We start from the raw sequence: 22,156 nt of genomic DNA, 5'->3' as shown, positions 1-22,156 counted from the left end.
TCCCTTCCTCTTCATCATCAAGTTCATGTGAGCTCACCTGGTGGTACAGGCGTGAGTCCACTGGAGTTTCCAACAGCTTGTGGCATGGTTTAAGTCCCCTGCCACGTCTCTTCCTCCCCCTCCCCAAAGAAACTCTTCATAGCAAGAGTTTCTGCCTTGGGCTCCTGAGAAGTGTCCACAGTCATCTGCAGGGTTCTAATGGGGTCACTGACAAGTATGGCATGCAGTTCATTATAACAGTGGCAGGTCTGTGGGGCAGCACCATTTTTCTCGTTGCCCAGCCTCACCTTCTGGTAAAGTTCCTTCACTTTCACTCATCCCTGTTATGACCCATTTCTGTATCCTCTGTGCCATCTGCATGTTGATGTGGATATTTCTATTGCCGTTCCACAGATGTGCTTGCACATCCTCTTCTCCCGATGGGCCAAGGAGATCCAAGATTTCTTGTCTGCTCCACTTTATCTACTAGGTCTCTGTGTGGATGATCAGATACCATCACCAAAAAATGAACTGGTAGGAATGTTTGCCAAGGTGGACAACCAGGAAAAAGCATTTCAAAAACATACAGATGAGTTTTGGGGCACAGGCAAGGCGGACTTCTGATCTCTGGCCCCGTCAAAAGTTAAAAATTGTGACCGAATCAACACTGTCGCTGGAACAAGGGCACAGTGGGATAGCAGCTGGAGGAATGTTAGGGTTGACATATGTAATGCAGAGTCTACACTACCACTGCATCAACCTTAGTGGATTGACCAAGGCTCTGCTTTGCTCAGGAAGATAATGTTATTGCATCACTGTAATGCATGCATCAGCAGGAGACAGTTTTTGGTGTAGATGTCCATAACTAGGCCTTCTCAGGTCAATTTATGTCAACCATCTTTGTAGTGTAGACCAGGCCAAAGTGTCTCAGAAGGGTAAAGGGCCATGCGCCAGCTACCTGCATCACAGGAGAGGAAGCAGGCTCCACAGAGCTGCTACATCCCAATTTGCACAGGTGTGGGAGTCGAGGGGGATAAAGCCTTGGTTGCCCCACAGTCATCTCTCATGCCCTCACAGGCCGTAACTGTGCCTGTGTATTGGGAATGTATGCTGTGCTGGGTATCAGTCTGGTGCAATTTACTCCCTCAACAGAGCAGCAGGGTAACAACACACTCATCTTTACTCTAGATCATGGCAAAGCTAAGACTGAGCCCTCATTGATAGAATTGCTCAATCAGTAACAGTCAGTTTTTGAAACAACAGCTGCCATTAGCAACTTCTATAAATTCAAAGTTTTAAAATATTTGTACTTTCTTTTTGTTCCTTGAATTGACTTTCATGCTTGTTTCATTGTTAATAATCTGTAGTTAACAGTGTGGTCCTCCCCTCATGGTCACAAGATGCAGACCATGTGCTATGGCTTCTACTCTGTGTCCTTACAATATATAATGCTGTGCAGTACTTTTTTGGTTATAATGATTAGAAAACATTTTTCAGCTTCCGGTGTGCTTTGTAGAATTCAGTAGGTACTATCTGTCTTATTTTAATCAAATGTTGATATCAATTTACAACTGTTCATTTTAATCAAATAATCCTACTAGTTTGCAGTGTGTCTTTGGGGGGGGTGAAAAGTCTTGACCACCTTTTCTACTCTAACTACCTGATACTGTTTCATTTTCTCAATTTAGGAAGTTCCAGCACCTTTGTTTGATGATGTCCACAAAAACCAAGTGGATGAGAAAGAAACAGCTGTTAAATCTAAACCAGAATCTCAGGAATCCATGAAAATAGCCTGGCGTTACCAGAATTTACCAAAAATTGAGGTAAATAGGTTTAGTATTATATCTGATGTTATCCTATACTTTGATAGTAAGGATAAAATTCACTTGTTCTATAAGTAAAATCTCTGAGTAGAACCCAGACCATGGAAGTGTTTTCAAACTGTGCTAAAAGGTCGGGAGAGCAAACTGTCAGTCACCAATACATAACTTGATTAGCAAAGATACAGAGAGATGAGACATTGAGTTTACTATGTGGCATGAAGTCCAGATGTACTTAACTTCTGAAAAGCACTAAAGGCTGGTGAATGTAACACTGTTTCAGACAACTTTTTAAACCTAAAGATACCTATAGTATTTTTATTGAACATTTTTCTAAATTTAGCTATTCATAGGTGATATGTATAGGTTGAATGCACAATACTTATTAGATCCCGCTAGTGAAAATACTTTATTGATGCAAACTGTTGACTTGCTTATCCATGTGCATAATAAATAAAGTAAGCACTTGAGATTATATCAGCTTCATTGTCACTAGAAACTAATTGCTGTGAAAGTGGCATGTAAGACACAAGCCCTGTGGTCACTTCTTCAAAGTTTACAGCTGTTAGTATTTTATGAATTATGTTTTTCCTTAGGCTAGTTACTTTCTTGTTTAATCTAATAGTGAAGTCAGACCTTACAAAAATTATAGCATTTTGGACTACACAGAACAGCAAACTTTTTTTTTTGTTATACTGTGATTTAGATGTAATCATAACTGCCTAGTAAGTTAGCCGTATTCTAAAAAAATATAATTCAAATGTGACAAAATGAGCTTACAAGGCTTGGCATGTTTGGTTTTCTCTGAAATTGTACAGAAGTGGCTATATATTTTGTGTCAGATAAGACTTACATACGGTGACATGCCAAATCAAATAGCCTCCAGTGTGATCATATAATCTCATCAATTTTATTCATGTAGAGCTTGCTATACCACTCTGAACATTACAAAATATAAATACTGTGTTTTATCCAGTAATGTACACTAAATTCAAAATACATTGATGTACAAACAACTGATTGTCACTATTTCAATACAAAATGTCCTGGATCTAACAAGAACAAAAAGCTGCATATAATAACCCAAAACAATCTTATTCTGTCCAGTAATATATTATTTAATAGAACACCATGCACTTGTCCTTGGTTATCAGAGATGGGATTTGCATATTGAAAGTTGTAAACTAATAATTGTCTGATCTAGAACAACTGTGCAGTCTTATAAGGTATGATTCCCTCATTACGATCAACATTTTCTTACAATTTTTGAAATTTTTCACAATTATGTACTAGAACATTGGTCCCCAAACTTTTTATGTTGCGTGCCCCCCTTACGTGTAACATAATCTGTGTGTGCCCCTCCTCCAGAAGCGGGGGCTGGGAGTGGGACTGCGGTTCGGAGCTGGGGGCTGAGGTCGGGACTGGAGCTGGGGCCAGGGGCCGTGGCTGTGAATAGGGCTGGAGCTGGCCTGGGACTGGAGTTGTGGCCGGGAGCAGAGCCATCGTCCGAGCCAGGGGCTGAAGCTGCGGGGAGGGCCAGGGGCTGGAGTGGAGCTGGGGTCAGAGCGGGGCTAGGTGGCACTCCCTCTCCCACCCCCTGTGGAGGCTGGCCAGGGTCCCAACATGATCCCCGAACTTTCCTCCTCATCGCCCTTGGGGAGTGTGCCCCACATTTGGGGACCACTGTACTAGAATGCTTTTTTGTTTTCAAGTGAATGCTAAGTTGCCAAAAACTTATATGAAATCAATAAGACTTTGAAAATAAAGCTATAGTTATTAAAATAATGGTAGAATGGAAATTTCTTTTTAAAATATATCAGTTAGATGAAAGTAAACTCAGTGATCAGAAATATTTGATGACTTGTTGAATGATGCAATATACACTTATTTGCTGTTTGGAAGTAATAACTTATGCAGCACCTCCGTCCCTCTGATAGTTTTAATATACCTAGTAATAGCTGTTAAATATTTCAGTTTCCATTAATTCATATGTGTTGACTGATTAGAAATTTCTGTCAAAAGGAAACTTCAATAAAACATTTTTTTAAAAAAGCTATTTTCCAACCAGCTTTAATGCTTATATTTTAAAATTATATTTAGAAAGAATAAACTGCTTTTTTTAAATAGGGCTCTAAATGTCAGCTGAAAACTTATCTAGTCAATATCATTTTTTATGTGAGGCGTAAAAGTTGTCTTGTTAGTGGTTCCGTTAACTAATTTAATTTTTAATTGTAAGTAGCCAAAGAGATTTCTGTTGTGGAGGTGGCTCAGTTATTCCCTTATCCTTCCTAAAAAGAGGTTAAATAAACTCTTAGCCAGCTCATAATTATTTTATATTATGTATCATGTTTAAATTAGTAGTCCTGTCTTGAACAGAGTATTTTATATGTGTAAATATGAATATATTCTTTATATCCTATATAAACTATAGATTTAGGGTAATCAGTCAAAAGGAACTGGATACTGTGTGTATGTGCTGCATACAATTACCAATTTAAAAAGTACTTTTCTCTATATCCAGGGATACACTCATTGAAACTCTTGGTAAAAACATCAGGTATAGCCTAGTTTCCAATGAAAGGTATAGTGGGGTTTTTTTCCCTTTTTTGTTTGAATAACTGCTTGTGTTCTTGGGGCAATATATGAACTGTCACAGCATGAAATCAATTTTCTGCCTTGATTCTCCCAAATCTGAGATTTCTAGAACATTAGTAGTGCAATTAGAATCATTAACAGCAGACGGTAGCATAAAAGCGCATTCTGCTCACTGACAATTTAGTGTCTTTTTCTCCTTATGCAGATGAGTTCGTAGGAATCCAATAAAGAACTGGCTTGAACCTACAATCCAGAAATAAATTTATCACTCAAACTTAAGAAGAATGAAAAGTCTGTCTCTCTCTCTCTCCTCTTCATGGCCAGTCTGCTAACACAGATTATTCATGCTTACTTGATTCAGGTGGGCTTTTTGCAAGCTTCCCCACTAGGCCTGGGAATGTGGTACATTGAAGTCTATTCAAGGCTTCTGACATAGACTGAGCTTTTATTGCATGGTGTTTTATTATAGCCAAATCCTAGTCTCCACCCAGTTTGTAGGCACTGTGCTCATTCTTTTGAATTAAGAAAGGTTATCACCTACCTTAATCCATGCAGCAGTGTGGATTAAGGACACCAATGTGCCCTAGGATTTTCAAAGAGGATCCTGGAAACTTCTTGTTTCTTCTTTTTTGCTGTCTTTACTAAACTCTATTGGGCCTCAGTGAGGATTTGCATCTGAAATGGGCAACCTGGAGCTTTTCTCAATGAAGACATCAGATCAAAGTTCAGTTAGTCAAGGCCTTTCTAAAACATTAAGGGAGTTTGGGCATACACAATAAAAAGATGAGCCCTGGCAGAGATTGCAGTAAAAACATTGTGTTCTGTAATCCGGATAAAGGATAGATTATAGGCCAAAGAACAGCCCCTTTTAAAATTGCTTTGAGAACCCTCATAGTATATAACTTTACACTTCACATTTAAATATATATTTTACCGTATAGTTTGAGTTTTATTTTGTAATTTAGAATGTAATTTCTAGTAAGTACAATTTTAGTAGTTTTAGAGAGCTCACAGGTTTCTTATAAATATATTAAATGCTTTAGGTCTTTTTATAGAATTAAAAAATGGTCTATTAGTGAAGACCAAGGACTTCTGAAGACTTTTTTTTTTTCTTTTAAAGACTAAAAAATTTTTTCTCTGTGTTTATAGTTTTAACATTTTGTATTCTCTGACAGCTAACCCAGCCTAATATGCATTTTATTTTTCAGGCATTAACTTGGTAATTCCTAAGTACAAAATGTAAATAAATTCAAATAATATAGTTTTAATTAAATCTGTGATTTTAAAGTGTTTTTTTAAATTTGAAACATGAAATAAAAACTAGGAAAATGCCTAAGAAGATTTCCTTCAAAAAAGTAATAATAATACCCTGATACTAACCAGGTCTGTTCTCTGTGTGTATTCAAAGTCGTATATGTTTATTTTAATGACAAAACCATGTCTTATTATTTTTACTCCTTTTAGAGCTGTCAAATCCATATAATGATTAGAATGGAAACTAAATTATTTTCTGGTTTATATTTAACAAATGTGTAAATGTTTGTTTGTAAATTCTAGTTTCAGTACTACATTTTGTTCTTCGTTACACTTATGCTATCCGGTTGTTTTCAGTGAGGGAGGCACAATCATAATTTAGGGCAGAATTTGTCCCACAGAATGTTCATTATTGATGACAATACATAAGTCAGAAAGAGCCCAACTCAATTTTCAGATGTTTGGTTATGTTTGCAGTATTGGAACTTTTTAAAATAACTAAACAAAAATTCATATTTTTTATGTAAAACGAGGCAAAGTGTTATAGAAGCTATTGAGAAACCCTAAACATAATATCTCCTCATGCTATTTTTAGTCATTTCTCAGGGTGCAACCACACTGTAAGTGCACAGCAAAATGCATTTTCATTTCATCTAACGCTTCTGTTTTTTGCGCAGATGAATCTGATGCACACAGTGTCATGACTTTCAAGGTTAAATCTGTGTTGCTTTACAATGACTATGGAGCATGCATTCTTAAAAACTGCTTAGTGTCAGCCCTTGGCCTAAGTCACTGAATTTTATATTTAGGCTATGCTTATACTGGTGTGTATGCTCATTTACCTGACTGTGTACATCCTTGCGTATACTCCCCATACCTACGCCAAGTGTTCACATATACCTGTGTACACACTGCTACTTTTGTTACATGACGTTAACACTACCATTTCAGGGTCAGTATCCCAGAGTCCTGTGCATCACAGGGACACGCTTTTGGAACCGCTTTGCTAGGTGGTGTTTGTTCTGTCCCCTGACTTCACACATTTACAAATGGCAACTCCTGCTCACCTCTCCCTGCTGCCAAAGTGGGTGGAAGATATGGGGCAGCTGGAGGATAATCTGGTTCTGCCCCTGCTTCTTGTTGTAGGACAAATGTTTATGCAGTGGAATTAGGTGATCGGCAAGATGCAGAATGGAATCTGGGGAGAACTTTCGGAAACACTAAAGATGACTGACTGTGAAGGTGAATGACAATCCATTCTGTTCCTATGGAATAGATGTAGTGAATGCCAGTATTGCCACAGTATACCCATGGGTGAACCATCACTTCTGGTGCAGGAGAACTAGCATAATGCAGTGGAATCACATAGTTTTGGAAATTTTAGGTGAGCAGCAGCAGCTTTAGAACTTCCAAATGAGGATACAGACCTCCATAGAGCTGTGTGGTGAACTTGCAGTATACTTCCAGTGCCAGAATTTCTGATTCAGGGAAGCCATACCAGTGCAGAAGTGGGTGGCTATTGTACTGTGGAAACTAGCAACACCAGACAGCTATTGGTCAGTTGCAAATCAGTGTCCACTGTCAGGGTTGTGGTTGTGTAGGTTTGCAAAGCAATTACACTGTGATCTACTTACAGGTGGTGCTATAAGAAAAGTTCCAGAAATAATATTTGGATTTGAGAGGCTGGGGTTTCTGAACTGTGCAGGGGCCATCGATGACACCCACATCCCAATATTTTGCCCTCCAAAAGGCTCATGAGTATGTGAACCAAAAACATTACTAATCACTCGTTCTACTACTAATGTACTCGTTATTTGACTGCAGAGGCAGATTCATAGAAGATTAGGGTTGGAAGAGATCTCAGGAGGTCATCTAGTCCAACCCCCTGCTCAAAGCAGGACCAACCCCAACTAAATCATCCCAGCCAGGGCTTTGTCAAGCCGGGCCTTAAAAACCTCTAAGGATGAAGATTCCACCACCTCCTTAGGTAACCCATTCCAGTGCTTCACCACCTCATAGTGAAATAGTTTTTCCTATTTCCTAGTCATGAATACCAACATTGGAAACATTGGAAAAGTTGATGAAACCAGGGTGCTGAAGAGATCAGGGTAGTTCTTGAGAGGTGGAGGGAGAAGGGACTTTATTTCTCAGAAACTATGTCATTTTTCATGGCACGTCTGTGCCACCAGTTATTTTGCAGGACCTCGCTCCTAACTCAGTTCATGAAACCATAACCCGACATCAGTGACCTTGGAAAAAGGGAATTCAATTATAAACTCAGTAGCTACAGAATGGTCATGGAGTGTGCATTTGTTAAGCTGAAAGCTCATTGGTGCTACCTATACCCATCTGGATGCCAGTGTGCACAACATTGTTCACATAATTGTTACTTGCTGTGCACTCCATATTGTTTGTGAGGATAAAAGGGAATGCTTCCATTCTGAGTGGGCACAGAACAGATCTGGTTTACAAACTGTGTACAGGCAGCCAGATCCCCCCAGCAAGCAAGGGAAATCGGGGATGCCGTATGTGCACATATCTTAAAATAGCAGGGAGGAGGAGGGTTATTTCTTCTGAGAGATACCTTCACACCCTGCACAGCAGCTAGAAAAAAAATATGAGGGAACACTGGCAGATATTTGTGCGGGGTTTGTTCCACTGTAGTGGATGGTCATTGGCAGTTTGTTCTTGAGATTATTCACCCATTACAGACAATTATAACAAGATGCCTCTTCTGGGTTAACACCTTTGGGGTTAGGTTTGTGCTATTGAGAGTGGTGGCCAAGTTGTAATGCGTTCATTGGGCAAATGCTTTTGTCTTAAATGTTCACACTTGTTTACAAACCTCTGTTATTGGGAGCACTCATTCTCTCCTAACCTTCTCAATGACATTTGATTGAAGGGGTTCACCCTCCCGTCTTTCCCTGTTCATTGTTGTTGGTGCCAACAGCACTTACTGGCTGTTATGAAGCACTATCCGGAAGGTTGAAACAGGTCAAGGTTTGGTGGGATGGGGGAGGGAGGGAGAGACAGGAGGAGGAGGATCTGTTCAGTGGGTAGTGGCAGTTGCCCATATTGTTACTTCAGTTCCGTTTCATTGTTCTGTATATGAACCAAGCTATAAAGATGTTTTATCTACCTATTTTCTGTGTTGTGAGTTCTTTTGCTTTTGAAACCTGAGTGTTTTCTGTAATCATATAACAATGCACTTTCAGCATCCCCCCCTTGTATCTTTGGATATTTCTTAATCTGGCAGGGGTTGAGGGGGATAGACAGAAAAGTGTTTGCAGTATGATAGTACCAGACAGTTACATTATTTCAATTCATTTGCTGTGAATCGTGGGACCCAATGCCGAACCTGAAATAATCTTATGTCAATCAGACACAAGACAAAGAAACTATAACATTTATTAAAAGTAGTATATGGAATATATAATTGAAATATTTTTAAAAGGAAATGCAAACCACCAGAACATAATGGAACTGACTCATGAACAATGGTCAAATGTTAATATCTGCAAACTTATTTCCTTGCCTCCCTCTGACTAGGGTGGGAACAACGGTGGGAAAATTGTTCTTGGGAACAGCTGGGGACATCTCCTGCATGGGTTGCGGGGTGGGTAATTGGTGGGCTTCAGGGACTCCTACAGGCTTGTTGTTCTCTTTCTGGAAGCTCAAGGGGTTCATCCTGTATGAAGGGGGGTTAGGTGGCAGTGGAGGGTATGGTCCCAGGAGTCCTTCAGGCTCCTCCCGGTCACTGCAGGGGTGGGAGCTGGTTCTCTGTCTCGGCAGCATCCTGGGCAGCAGTCAGAGGAGGAGATGGTACAGAGAGGTGCCGTGGCCATGGCAGCAGGCACACCCCAAACTCATTCACCCACCAGTTCTATGAGCCTATCCATTAGGGCATGCTCCCATTCCCTAAGGCGTGCCTCCTGCTCCCTGCATTGGTTCATCAGGGTCTCTTCCAGCTGAAGAGCCCAATCGTGCCATGCCCTAGGGAACTGAAACTGCTCCCAGTTCCTCCTGTCTCTGCCTATGAGCAGGTCCTCCACAGTCCTTCTCTGCCTCTGCTGTCTCTGGGGGACTGCTCCCACCCTTCTAGTGGAATGGTTTCCCTCTAGAGAGTCAAAGGTCCTGCCAGTTCAAAGGCAAGGGAAGCGTTATTTGTTTTTCTTTAGTAGAAGGCAAGAAATCCATAGCAAAGTTATGTTTCATGGGGGAAGGCCGCAATATTGATACTTCTCAGCATTCCAGAAATGTGACTTAGGCTTTCTTTCTGGTTCTCAGACAACTTCTGCATCCTCTGAGGAAGGAGCAGAGGCTAATAATAGTAAGATACATGTAGTAATGTTTTAAAAAAATAAAATTTCCATAATGTCTTGAGAGGTTGCAGTTCTTTCCAGGGGCTGTATTATGAGTTTGCAATTTCTTCTTTAAAGGCTGGCCAGCCTTTGGAGAACTTACCAGTTTTCAAGATACCAGACAAGAGAGAAAGCTTTCTAGTCTTGTGGAGCAGATCTGGGTCTCTGCCAGAGAGCTGTTTATATTAATGGTTACCCCTCTACATATTGCTGAATGGAGGGATTTGGTTAGCTGTGAAGGTGGACTAAGCAGATTTGCACTGCTCTTGAATTTCAAGGGCTAGTTTATGCTACACCAGAAATGTGCTGAAATATGCTTAAAAGACTAGAACAGGGATCGGCAACCTTTGGCATGCAGCCTGTCAGGGAAATCTGCTGGCAGGCCGGGACAGTTTGTTTACCTGCAGTGTGCGCAGGTTTGGCCGATCGCAGCTCCCACTGGAGGGATGTACTGGCTGCCGCTTCCCGCAGCCCCCATTGACCTGGAAAAGCGAACCACAGCCAATAGGAGCTGCAATTGGCTGAACCTGTGGATGCTGCAGGTAAACAAACCATCCTGGCCGCCAGCAGATTTCCCTGACGGGATGCATGCCAAAGTTTGCCAATCCCTAGATTAGAAGACAATAAAATTAGAAATAGACTATATTCTCAGCTAGCATACAGAGTTTCCATGGAATGGGAGAAGTGAGCCATGAACACTATCCACCTACTGCTGGCATTACCAAAAAATCTTGCCCTTGGCCTGGCTAAGAAGGGTGAAATGGATGGGAAAGAAAGAGACCCACCACAACTTTATTTTGTTTCCTAAAGTTTCAGATCAGCATCACAAGCCCCTCACCTCGCCACAGCAAACGATTGCCACACTGTTTATCCAACCCACAGGCCAGATCCTTCCCCCATCCCTATTTATCCCAGCTTGTGCAGTATGGTGAGGTGCGTGGAGAGGCCAGGCACCAGGAACACTAACACTTTTTATAATCTTTCAAAGGAGAAAGGACTGCTGTGACATTCCTCAGACAACCTAAGTGTTCCCTTCCCAGACCTCGCCCCCATTTTCCAATAGCTACTGTTTGTAAGAGGATGGTAAAATCTGGGATTGGGGGAGGGGGAATTCAGTGAAACCGTGTAATCTTCCAAGGGACAAAAGGCAGCTCTTATTAACTTATGGCAACCAATTATATATTTTTCTACAGGTGTCTCATTACCCAACTGGGTCCTTTCTAAACCAGCCCTCTCCCTTCCTCCGGTCTGCACTGCCTCCCAGAGCTTTGCTGCCTGCATGCTGGCTGAGAAATGCACAGCAACAAGGGCACAATGATTGTTCCTTAATAATCTGTTTTCTAGCTTCTGCCAAATGCATAATAGTGGTTCATAGGAAATCAATAAAATCAGTTGTTATAGCCTTGCTCAGGGCCAATTTTGGGTGGAGTAACTGGAGCAAATGCTATGCTTAAAATCAGCAATGTAGCAACAGAAGAAGAGGGGATATTGTGGAGAGGGTGTAGATCCTTTGCAATTTACCAGCTGTGGGTTCTGTTTCCTGCCACATCTTGAGGAGCGGAGGAATTGCTCCTCCAGGTAGAGGTCCAAATTGGCTCCTTCAGGTAGAGGTCCAAAATGACACGTTCCTCGTTTTCCAAGTCCTCCAGGGCATCCTCCATGTCCCTGCTGCCTCCTTGCCGGGACCGGGGTATCCTGTTGAACAATGAGGATGGTGGAGTTGAGAAAGGGGTCTTGAGCCATTTTTGGCTCTGTATCAGGAGCCCTTGACAGCAGCCAGTCCAGCTTGTCACAGAAGAGCCATGCACAATGAGCCCTTCTGGAATGTCTGTTAGTCTTTTGCCTTCCTGTGCAGGAGCCTCAGGCACTTGATGCGTTCCTGGCACTGGGCCAGAGTCCACTCAGTGTTCTCCGGCTCCAGCCTCTGCTCTGAGTGAAGAAATGGAGGACAGCGTACTCCAACCACACATGGACCACACCTGGGGGTGGTGGCTGGGCAAGGGCTGTTCTTGGAGCAGGATCCATGTTCACCTATACTGAACAAAAATGTGCAGCAGAGAACGGTTCTGATGTGGTTGGTGCAGCTTGCTACTATTGCTGAAAATAGGCTGGCGATGGTGGGGGATACAGGAACCTTCAAAGACCAGGTAAGGGTGAGGAAGAAAAGGGTTCAGTACATTGTGGGAATGGGGGTGGAAGACTACTGAAACTCAAGACCTTCTGTATGCCCCTTACAGCTGTCTATACTTCACACCAGCATGGGTATGGAGCTGTGCTGCAGCCCAAGGTGTGTATTTACTCACATGCCTCAGGTATGCTAGTTTACTCACCATGTACTCACCTCTGACAAGTGCTTCAGGGCTTTAGATGTGGATGGGTGGGGGGGTTGGCAAAACCACATGCATGAAAACTTGTGCAGTCACTAGTGTAGATGTACCTTTCAAAGTAAGTCAACTCAGATCAGATTGGCAATGTGTGAAGGTACATATTGCAAGGGAGAGAAGTGACACTATATATTTTATCTGAGGTGCAGAAACATGCTTCCAGGAAACTGGCCACATATATGAAGGCTGGGTTGGTTTCCTGGACCGCACTGCACAGATGCCTCAGCCCCCGCCTCTAATATGGTTTTGATTTGATACCTGTATTATGTGACTGAGGTAGTGATTTTAAGTGACATCTTCAGGCACAAGGTCACAGCAAAAGATTTAATTTGTTTGAAAAGTTAAAACATGAAGTCACAGATTGCTTGGAACAGTTGGTGAGAGACAGTCAAATTAGCAACACTGAATTTGCTAGAGTTGTGAATGTGTTGTACTATAGCTTTGAGTTTTAAGCTTACTTTTACTTTTGTCATCCGATATTCCTTTCAGGATCTTATATCTACCTATTGGCTAATAAATGAGACTAATATATAGTGTCTCATGTCTGTGCCAAGTCAATTCTTTTCTAACTTACTTCTGGAGTTGAACCATTCCTGACCATTGAAACTGGAATAACATTTTTAATGGGGATGGGTGGCAGATAGAGAACAAAAGGGAGCATTACATAAAGAAAAACATTATAATGTATGTTTTTGATTGTTATATATAGAATATATGTATATGCACACATTTTAGACCAATTTAGTTTTTCTTATTTTTTTATCATGCATTTATTTCTGTAATTCAAATAACATTCTAAGTTGTGTGTCATGCTGGGTTTCCACCGATTCTCAGTGTGTGGAACTCTTCCCTCTGTCCGCCATGCTAATGAATATAGAAGGAGTAATAATATCTCACAAAAGCTCAACTTGACTTTGTTTTTGTTACTTGATTGAAACACTTTTATTCTGTTCTCTTAATATAAAGCACCTTTATTATATGACAAGAATGGTTACTATTCTCTAGTGTCTTAGTAATACCTAGCATGAAGTTTATTGCAAATTCAAGAAATTAAAAAAACACTTTCAAACTTACTGATTTCAAGCCATGATTTTCTTTTTTGTTGTTTTAATTTTCTTTAAGAGATGATATTGGAAGCTATGAAGAGGCAATATTTTATTTTACATCTTACATATAAACATAATTGGACAGCCTTTCAAAAGCCAATACACAAAATTTTGTGTTTTTGTGTGCACCCAATATAGGTATTGAAATGCCTAATTTGTTCCCATGTGTCTTTGCATCTGGAATTTGTATGCCTGTTTTAGGGTGTGCACAAAAGTGCATACTTTTCAATACTTGACCCGCTTTTCTAGGTGGGACCAACTGGAGTAGTAATGGTTGAAATCTGCATGTAAGCTCCACAACACACAACTTCAGAAAGGGATCCTTAGTAATCCTACCTATCTCTTGCTTTTTTCCTTCCATAACTATTAAAGTTCACTACTGACAAATTCTTTGTTATTAACGTATATAAAGCCTAACTGAAAAATTATAGATTTCTATTAGAGGTATAGCAAGTAATTATATCTTTATGACTAATCATTTAGTGAATTATAATAATTAGTATAGTATATTTTCACAGGTCAGTCCAGCAGCTTCTGCACGATTTGGACACTATTATGATGTATCTAAAACAGTGTCTCCAGAGCTACTTCAATCCATAAAGTGGCACCGTTTTTTCCTTCCTGAAGAAATGTCTTTGCACCCTGAAATAAAAACTGGGTAAGTTCTTAACCCATGTGTTACTTGTATTTTTAGTTATTTGCATGCAAGTTAAGGGGAAGATTTTTAAAAGTGCCTAGCCAGTTTATTACCTGTATCACTGGCTTACAGTGCACTTGTACTCCTAAAATCCTTTAATTGCTTATGAAAATCTCCCCCTAAATGTTTGCAATCAAGGAGTAATATAAAGTAATACTGAGAATGAAAGGTCAAACAATAGTTTAAATTGCAAAAAGAAATCTAAATCTGTTTTCCAAGTTGGAAATTGATAATAGTGTGGGTCAAGCACAAATAAAATGAGAGAGACCAGAAACACAAAGAATAGTCATACCTGGTGACTGGCATACCTTTTCTACTGTATCTTTCTGGCAGTGTCTCAAGGTGCTTCTCTAATGTTAAATATAGATTAAGTAGTCATAGAATCATAGAATCATAGAATATCAGGGTTGGAAGGGACCCCAGAAGGTCATCTAGTCCAACCCCCTGCTCAAAGCAGGACCAAGTCCCAGTTAAATCATCCTAGCCAGGGCTTTGTCAAGCCTGACCTTAAAAACCTCTAAGGAAGGAGATTCCACCACCTCCCTAGGTAACGCATTCCAGTGTTTCACCACCCTCTTAGTGAAAAAGTTTTTCCTAATATCCAATCTAAACCTCCCCCATTGCAACTTGAGACCATTACTCCTCGTTCTGTCATCTGCTACCATTGAGAACAGTCTAGAGCCATCCTCTTTGAAACCCCCTTTCAGGTAGTTGAAAGCAGCTATCAAATCCCCCCTCATTCTTCTCTTCTGCAGACTAAACAATCCCAGCTCCCTCAGCCTCTCCTCATAAGTCATGTGCTCTAGACCCCTAATCATTTTTGTTGCCCTTCGCTGTACTCTTTCCAATTTATCCACATCCTTCTTGTAGTGTGGGGCCCAAAACTGGACACAGTACTCCAGATGAGGCCTCACCAGTGTCGAATAGAGGGGAACGATCACGTCCCTCGATCTGCTCGCTATGCCCCTACTTATACATCCCAAAATGCCATTGGCCTTCTTGGCAACAAGGGCACACTGCTGACTCATATCCAGCTTCTCGTCCACTGTCACCCCTAGGTCCTTTTCCACAGAACTGCTGCCGAGCCATTCGGTCCCTAGTCTGTAGCGGTGCATTGGATTCTTCCATCCTAAGTGCAGGACCCTGCACTTATCCTTATTGAACCTCATTAGATTTCTTTTGGCCCAATCTTCCAATTTGTCTAGGTCCTTCTGTATCCTATCCCTCCCCTCCAGCGTATCTACCACTCCTCCCAGTTTAGTATCATCCGCAAATTTGCTGAGAGTGCAATCCACACCATCCTCCAGATCATTTATGAAGATATTGAACAAAACGGGCCCCAGGACCGACCCCTGGGGCACTCCACTTGACACCGGCTGCCAACTAGACATGGAGCCATTGATCACTACCCGTTGAGCCCGACAATCTAGCCAGCTTTCTACCCACCTTATAGTGCATTCATCCAGCCCATACTTCCTTAACTTGCTGACAAGAATGCTGTGGGAGACCGTGTCAAAAGCTTTGCTAAAGTCAAGAAACAATACATCCACTGCTTTCCCTTCATCCACAGAACCAGTAATCTCATCATAAAAGGCGATTAGATTAGTCAGGCATGACCTTCCCTTGGTGAATCCATGCTGACTGTTCCTGATCACTTTCCTCTCCTCTAAGTGCTTCAGGATTGATTCTTTGAGGACCTGCTCCATGATTTTTCCAGGGACTGAGGTGAGGCTGACCGGCCTGTAGTTCCCAGGATCCTCCTTCTTCCCTTTTTTAAAGATGGGCACTACATTAGCCTTTTTCCAGTCATCCGGGACTTCCCCCGTTCGCCACGAGTTTTCAAAGATAATGGCCAAGGGCTCTGCAATCACAGCCGCCAATTCCCTCAGCACTCTCGGATGCAATTCGTCCGGCCCCATGGACTTGTGCACGTCCAGCTTTTCTAAATAGTCCCTAACCACCTCTATCTCTACAGAGGGCTGGCCATCTCTTCCCCATTTTGTGATGCCCAGCACAGCAGTCTGGGAGCTGACCTTGTTAGTGAAAACAGAGGCAAAAAAAGCATTGAGTACATTAGCTTTTTCCACATCCTCTGTCACTAGCTTGCCTCCCTCATTCAGTAAGGGGCCCACACTTTCCTTGGCTTTCTTCTTGTTGCCAACATACCTGAAGAAACCCTTCTTGTTACTCTTGACATCTCTTGCTAGCTGCAGCTCCAGGTGCGATTTGGCCCTCCTGATATCTTTCCTACATGCCCGAGCAATATTTTTATACTCTTCCCTGGTCATATGTCCAACCTTCCACTTCTTGTAAGCTTCTTTTTTATGTTTAAGATCCGCTAGGATTTCACCATTAAGCCAAGCTGGTCGCCTGCCATATTTACTATTCTTTCGACTCATCGGGATGGTTTGTCCCTGTAACCTCAACAGGGATTCCTTGAAATACAGCCAGCTCTCCTGGACTCCCTTCCCTTTCATGTTAGTCCCCCAGGGGATCCTGGCCATCTGTTCCCTGAGGGAGTCAAAGTCTGCTTTCCTGAAGTCCAGGGTCCGTATCCTGCTGCTTACCTTTCTTCCCTGCGTCAGGATCCTGAACTCAACCAACTCATGGTCACTGCCTCCCAGATTCCCATCCACTTTTGCTTCCCCCACTAATTCTACCCGGTTTGTGAGCAGCAGGTCAAGAAAAGCGCTCCCCCTAGTTGGCTCCCCTAGCACTTGCACCAGGAAATTGTCCCCTACGCTTTCCAAAAACTTCCTGGATTGTCTATGCACCGCTGTATTGCTCTCCCAGCAGATATCAGGAAAATTAAAGTCACCCATGAGAATCAGGGCATGCGATCTAGTAGCTTCCGTGAGTTGCCGGAAGAAAGCCTCATCCACCTCATCCCCCTGGTCCGGTGGTCTATAGCAGACTCCCACCATGACATCACTCTTGTTGCACACACTTCTAAACTTAATCCAGAGACACTCAGGTTTTTCCACAGTTTCGTACCGGAGCTCTGAGCAGTCATACTGCTCCCTTACATACAGTGCTACTCCCCCACCTTTTCTGCCCTGCCTGTCCTTCCTGAACAGTTTATAACCATCCATGACTGTACTCCAGTCATGTGAGTTATCCCACCAAGTCTCTGTTATTCCAATCACGTCATAATTCCTTGACATCACCAGGACCTCCAGTTCTCCCTGCTTGTTTCCAAGGCTTTGTGCATTTGTATATAAGCACTTGAGATAACCTGTTGATCGCCCCTCATTCCCAGTATGAGGCAGGAGCCCTCCCCTCACAGACATTCCTGCCTGTGCTTCCTCCCGGTATCCCGCTTTCCCACTTACCTCAGGGCTTTGGTCTCCTTCCCCCGGTGAACCTAGTTTAAAGCCCTCCTCACTAGGTTAGCCAGCCTGCTGGCAAAGATGTTCTTCCCTCTCTTCGTAAGATGGAGCCCGTCTCTGCCCAGCACTCCTCCTTCATGGAACACCATCCCATGGTCAAAGAATCCAAAGCCTTCTCTCCGACACCACCTGCGTAGCCATTCGTTGACCTCCACGATTCGACGGTCCCTACCCAGGCCTTTTCCTTCCACGGGGAGGATGGACGAGAACACCACTTGCGCCTCCAACTCCTTTATCCTTCTTCCCAGAGCCACGTAGTCCGCAGTGATCCGCTCAAGGTCATTCTTGGCAGTATCATTGGTGCCCACGTGGAGAAGCAGGAAGGGGTAGCGATCCGAGGGCTTGATGAGTCTCGGCAGTCTCTCCGTCACATCACGAATCTTAGCCCCTGGCAAGCAGCAGACTTCTCGGTTTTCCCGGTCAGGGCGGCAGATAGATGACTCAGTCCCCCGGAGGAGAGAGTCCCCGACCACCACCACCCGCCTTCTCCTCTTGGGAGTGGTGGTCGTGGAACCCCCAACCTCAGGACATCGCATCTCATGCCTCCCAACCAGCGGAGTCTCCTTCTGCTTTCTCCCCCCAGACCTATCATCTGGTCCACTCTCCGCAATGGTACCTGTGGAGAGAACATGAAAGCGGTTAGTTACCTGTGTCTGTGTTACTGGAACCCGGACATTCCGCTTACCTCTTCTGGAGGTCACATGTTGCCAAGCTTCTTCACTGGCCTCTTGGCTCCTCTGTGCAACCTGCTCTATATCTTTAGAGCTTTGTGCCCCTAGAAGGCTATCCTGAGTTTGGTCCAGAAAATCCTCAGTCTCTCGTATACAACGCAGGGTCGTTACCTGTTGCTCCAGACCTTCAATCTTCTCTTCCAATATGGAGACCAGCTTGCACTTTGTACAGACAAAGTCGCTTCTGTCCTGTGGAAGAAAGACAAACATGGCACATCCAGTGCAGGTCACAACAGCTGAACCCCCCCCTTCCATATCACCTACCTACTATGAGCTTCCTCAGAGACGTTGGCAAGATGTAAGCCTCACTGGGCTCACTCCAGGCGAACTCCCAGGCAAACTCCTGCTGTGAGCTGCTCTGCTGTCCCCGCTGCTCAGCTGGTTCGCGGGGCTCTGGCTATTTTTAAACAGCCAGGCTTCCCTGACGCAAACACACAGACACCCTAATGCCCGCCCCCTGCAGGCTAGCAGCCAATCAGACACTCACTCAGGCTCTCTCCTAGTCCTATCTCTTTATTCAATCTAGACCTCTTTGTATTCTAATATCTGTGTTTTATAAACTTCTAGGTATAGAGCCAAGTCCTGAGAAGTATTTTAATGTTATTTTTTAAAAATTAAAATACTGTATGGCACAAATGAAAAATCTGATTCATAAAAGAAATGAAGTGTTTCACTGAGTGCTTTTTCAGAAATGTAAACAACCTAAAGAGTACTCTGTTTGCTGATACGAGTGTCAGTAGTACATGATCAAAGCTCAGTGGTTTAAATTCATTCAGGCTTTCAGATTCTAGCTAGACTTGTAAATAAAGCAGTTTGTACACTTTTAGGAGATGGGACAAGTAAGGGCACTATTTCTACAATAAACATTTAACGTAACTAACACACAATGTATAATACACTTTTTGAATGGCAGGGACCACAGAATTTGGTCACCCAAGGATTTTATTTGGCCAGTTGTCAAAGTGGGGCTACATTGCCACCCTGTAGATATGCCATTCTTCTTGCACTGCTCTACAGTATGTCGCTAACTGGGATGGGTTTCATGCCAGTAAATCTGTGGGTATGAAATATGTGTGTATTTTTATTTCTGATCAAGGTAAGCATTATGTAGGGACTCCATTCATAAAAGAAACTCTTATCAAAGGACGTACTATTTGTGCAAGAAAAGGAGCAAATACACGTACCAACCAACTGTGGCTTTGAACTGATTGAGCATTTATTGGCCTCTGTGAACTAGAGCGCTTAATAGCAGCATTGGGAGACCTAAATATAATCACATGTTGCTGGCATTACTTTGAAGCAGCCTATTAGAAAAGGGTGTTAAAATTCATTGCATTAAAAGAATACTAAGGTCTTCTGCAATGTTATGAAAGAAATTTTAAACACTTCAATCAAGATTTTTAAGAATGATTAGTAGGGCTGGTCAAGCGATTAAAAAAAATAATCGTGATTAATTGTGCAATAAAAAAAATGGTGCAATTAATCGTGCTGTTAAACAATAATAGAATACCATTTATTTAAATATTTTTGGATCTTTTCTCCATTTTCAAATATATTGATTTCAATTACAACACAGAATACAAAGTGTTCAGTGCTCACTTTATATTATTATTTTTATTTCAGATATTTGCACTTTAGAACACAAAATAAATAGTATTTTTCAATTCACCTAATACAAGTACTGTAGTGCAATCTCTTTATCATGAAAGTTGAACTTAAAATTTAGAATTATATACAAAAAAAACAGCATTCAAAAATAAAATAATGTAAAACTTTAGAACCTACAAGTCCACTCAGTCCTACTTCAGCCAATCATTCAGACAAAACAAGTTTGGTTACAATTTGCAGGAGATAATGCTGCCCACTTCTTGTTTACGGTGTCACCTGAAAGTAAGAAGAGGCATTCACATGGCACTGTTGTAGCTGGCGTCGCAAGATATTTATGTGCCAGATGCATTAAAGATTCATATGTCCCTTCATGTGTCAGTCATCATTCCAGAGGATGTGTCCATGCTGATGATGGCTTCTGCTTGATGATAATCCAAAGCAGAGTGGACCGACGCATGTTCATTTTCATCATCTGAGTCAGTTGCCAGCAGCAGAAGGTTGATTTTCTTTTTTGGTGGTTCGGGTTCTGTAGTTTCTGCGGAGTGTTGCTCTTTTAAGACTTCTGAAAGCATGCTCCACACCTCGTCCCTCTCAGATTTTGGTCGGCACTTCAGATTCTTAAACCTTGGGTCGAGTGCTGTAGCTATTTTTAGAAATCTCACATTGGTACCTTCTTTGCATTTTGTCAAAACTGCTGTGAAAGTGTTCTTAAAATGAACATGTGCTGGGTCATCATCCGAGCCTGCTATAATATGAAATATATGGCAGAATGTACGTAAAACAGAGCAGGGGACATACAATTCTCCCCCAAGGAGTTCAGTCACATTATTTTTTTAACGAGCATCATCTGCATGGAAGCATGTCCTCTGGAATGGTGGCCGAAGCACGAAGAGGCATACGAATATCTGGCACGTAAATACCTTGTAATGCCGGCTCACATTATAAATAAGAAGCAGGCAGCCATATCTCCCGTAAATGTAAATAAAATTGTTTGGCTGAACAAGAAGTAGGACCGAGTGGACTTGTAATTGCTGAAGTTTACATTGTTTTGTTTTTGAGTGCAGCTATGTAACAAAAAAAATCTACATTTGTAAGTTACACTTGCACAGCAAAAAGATTGTACTATAGTACTTGTATGAGGTGAATTGAAAAATACTATTTCTTTTATCATTTTTTACAGTGCAAATATTTGTAATAAAAATAATAATATAAAGTGAGACTGTTTACTTTGTATTCTATGTTGTAATAGAAATCAATGTATTTGAAAATGTAGAAAAACATCCAAAAATAAATTTCAATCGATATTCTGTTGTTTAACAATGCGATTAATCGCAATTAACATTTTTAACCGTGATTAATTTTTTTGAGTTAATCTTGTGGGTTAACTGTGATTAATCAACAGCCCTAATGATTAGTGATTGAATGTCTTGAATTTTGTAAACCCAATTGGGACACATTAAGAGAGTCTGATTTTCAGGGGGTGGGGGCTCAGCACTTTCTTGGTTAGTTACCCAAAATCGCTTTTAACTTTTGAAAATGTAGGCCTCAGTCTTTCAAAGTGCCTCGTCATTCACAGAGAGATTAAGAATTTTATGACTGTGGAGACACATTCCATTTACTTCAATCCCAATATTTTAAAAGGGTCTACAAGTAATAATGAATCCAAGAACCTGCTTATCTTTAGGGGTTGAAGATAGAGATTCAGTAACAATATGTACACAATAGATTTCTCAAAACTAATACAATTAATAGCATAGAGAAAAGGAAAGATGTTGTAAAATTGATGTAGTTGGTGATTATTAATATTTTACCTGAATGTTTACATATAAAATTTATGCATATAATTTAATTTGGAAAATGACTTGTCTTATGGCAATTTATAAAAATTGCATTAATTTCAAAAAAATTGGACTTAAAAAAATACAAGTATTAAACTCTAATATGGTGTGATTCATAAACAAATATTTTACAGGTGATTAAGGCTGTAGAGTAAGAAACTTTTCTCTACTCTTAGATACACATCTTGTAAATACAGCTAATGCCCAAGCATCTCAGATTATGCAAAAGTGTATTGGTGCAGACTATCTATCCCCAAATGCCCATTCAACAATATAAGATCATTTTCTGTGTATTCTGCGTGTGGGATAAATTAGTATATGTAAAGAAACCAACAAACAAATTTAAAAGGTCCTGAAATTTCCTTTCATTTAACCATAAAATCCACAATATGTA

General features: G+C 41.5%; 1 protein-coding gene across 8 annotated transcripts in view; it reads left to right on the top strand.

Moving 5' to 3' along the window:
- The window catches only part of ELP4 (elongator acetyltransferase complex subunit 4), a 248,158-nt gene that overhangs the window by 49,363 nt on the left and 176,639 nt on the right, over nucleotides 1–22,156 (top strand). For all 8 annotated transcript variants that reach the window (XM_038405562.2, XM_038405559.2, XM_038405565.2 and 5 more), the window contains 2 exons: nucleotides 1,668–1,802; nucleotides 14,018–14,157. In XM_038405562.2, the coding sequence (XP_038261490.1) occupies nucleotides 1,668–1,802; nucleotides 14,018–14,157 (275 nt within the window). The remainder of the gene's footprint in view (nucleotides 1–1,667; nucleotides 1,803–14,017; nucleotides 14,158–22,156) is intronic.

This window comes from Dermochelys coriacea, chromosome 6, assembly GCF_009764565.3.
Source record: "Dermochelys coriacea isolate rDerCor1 chromosome 6, rDerCor1.pri.v4, whole genome shotgun sequence".
NCBI lineage: Eukaryota > Metazoa > Chordata > Testudines > Dermochelyidae > Dermochelys > Dermochelys coriacea.
Note: the sequence above shows the minus strand (reverse complement) of the source record. Positions and strands in the feature narration are given on the sequence as shown.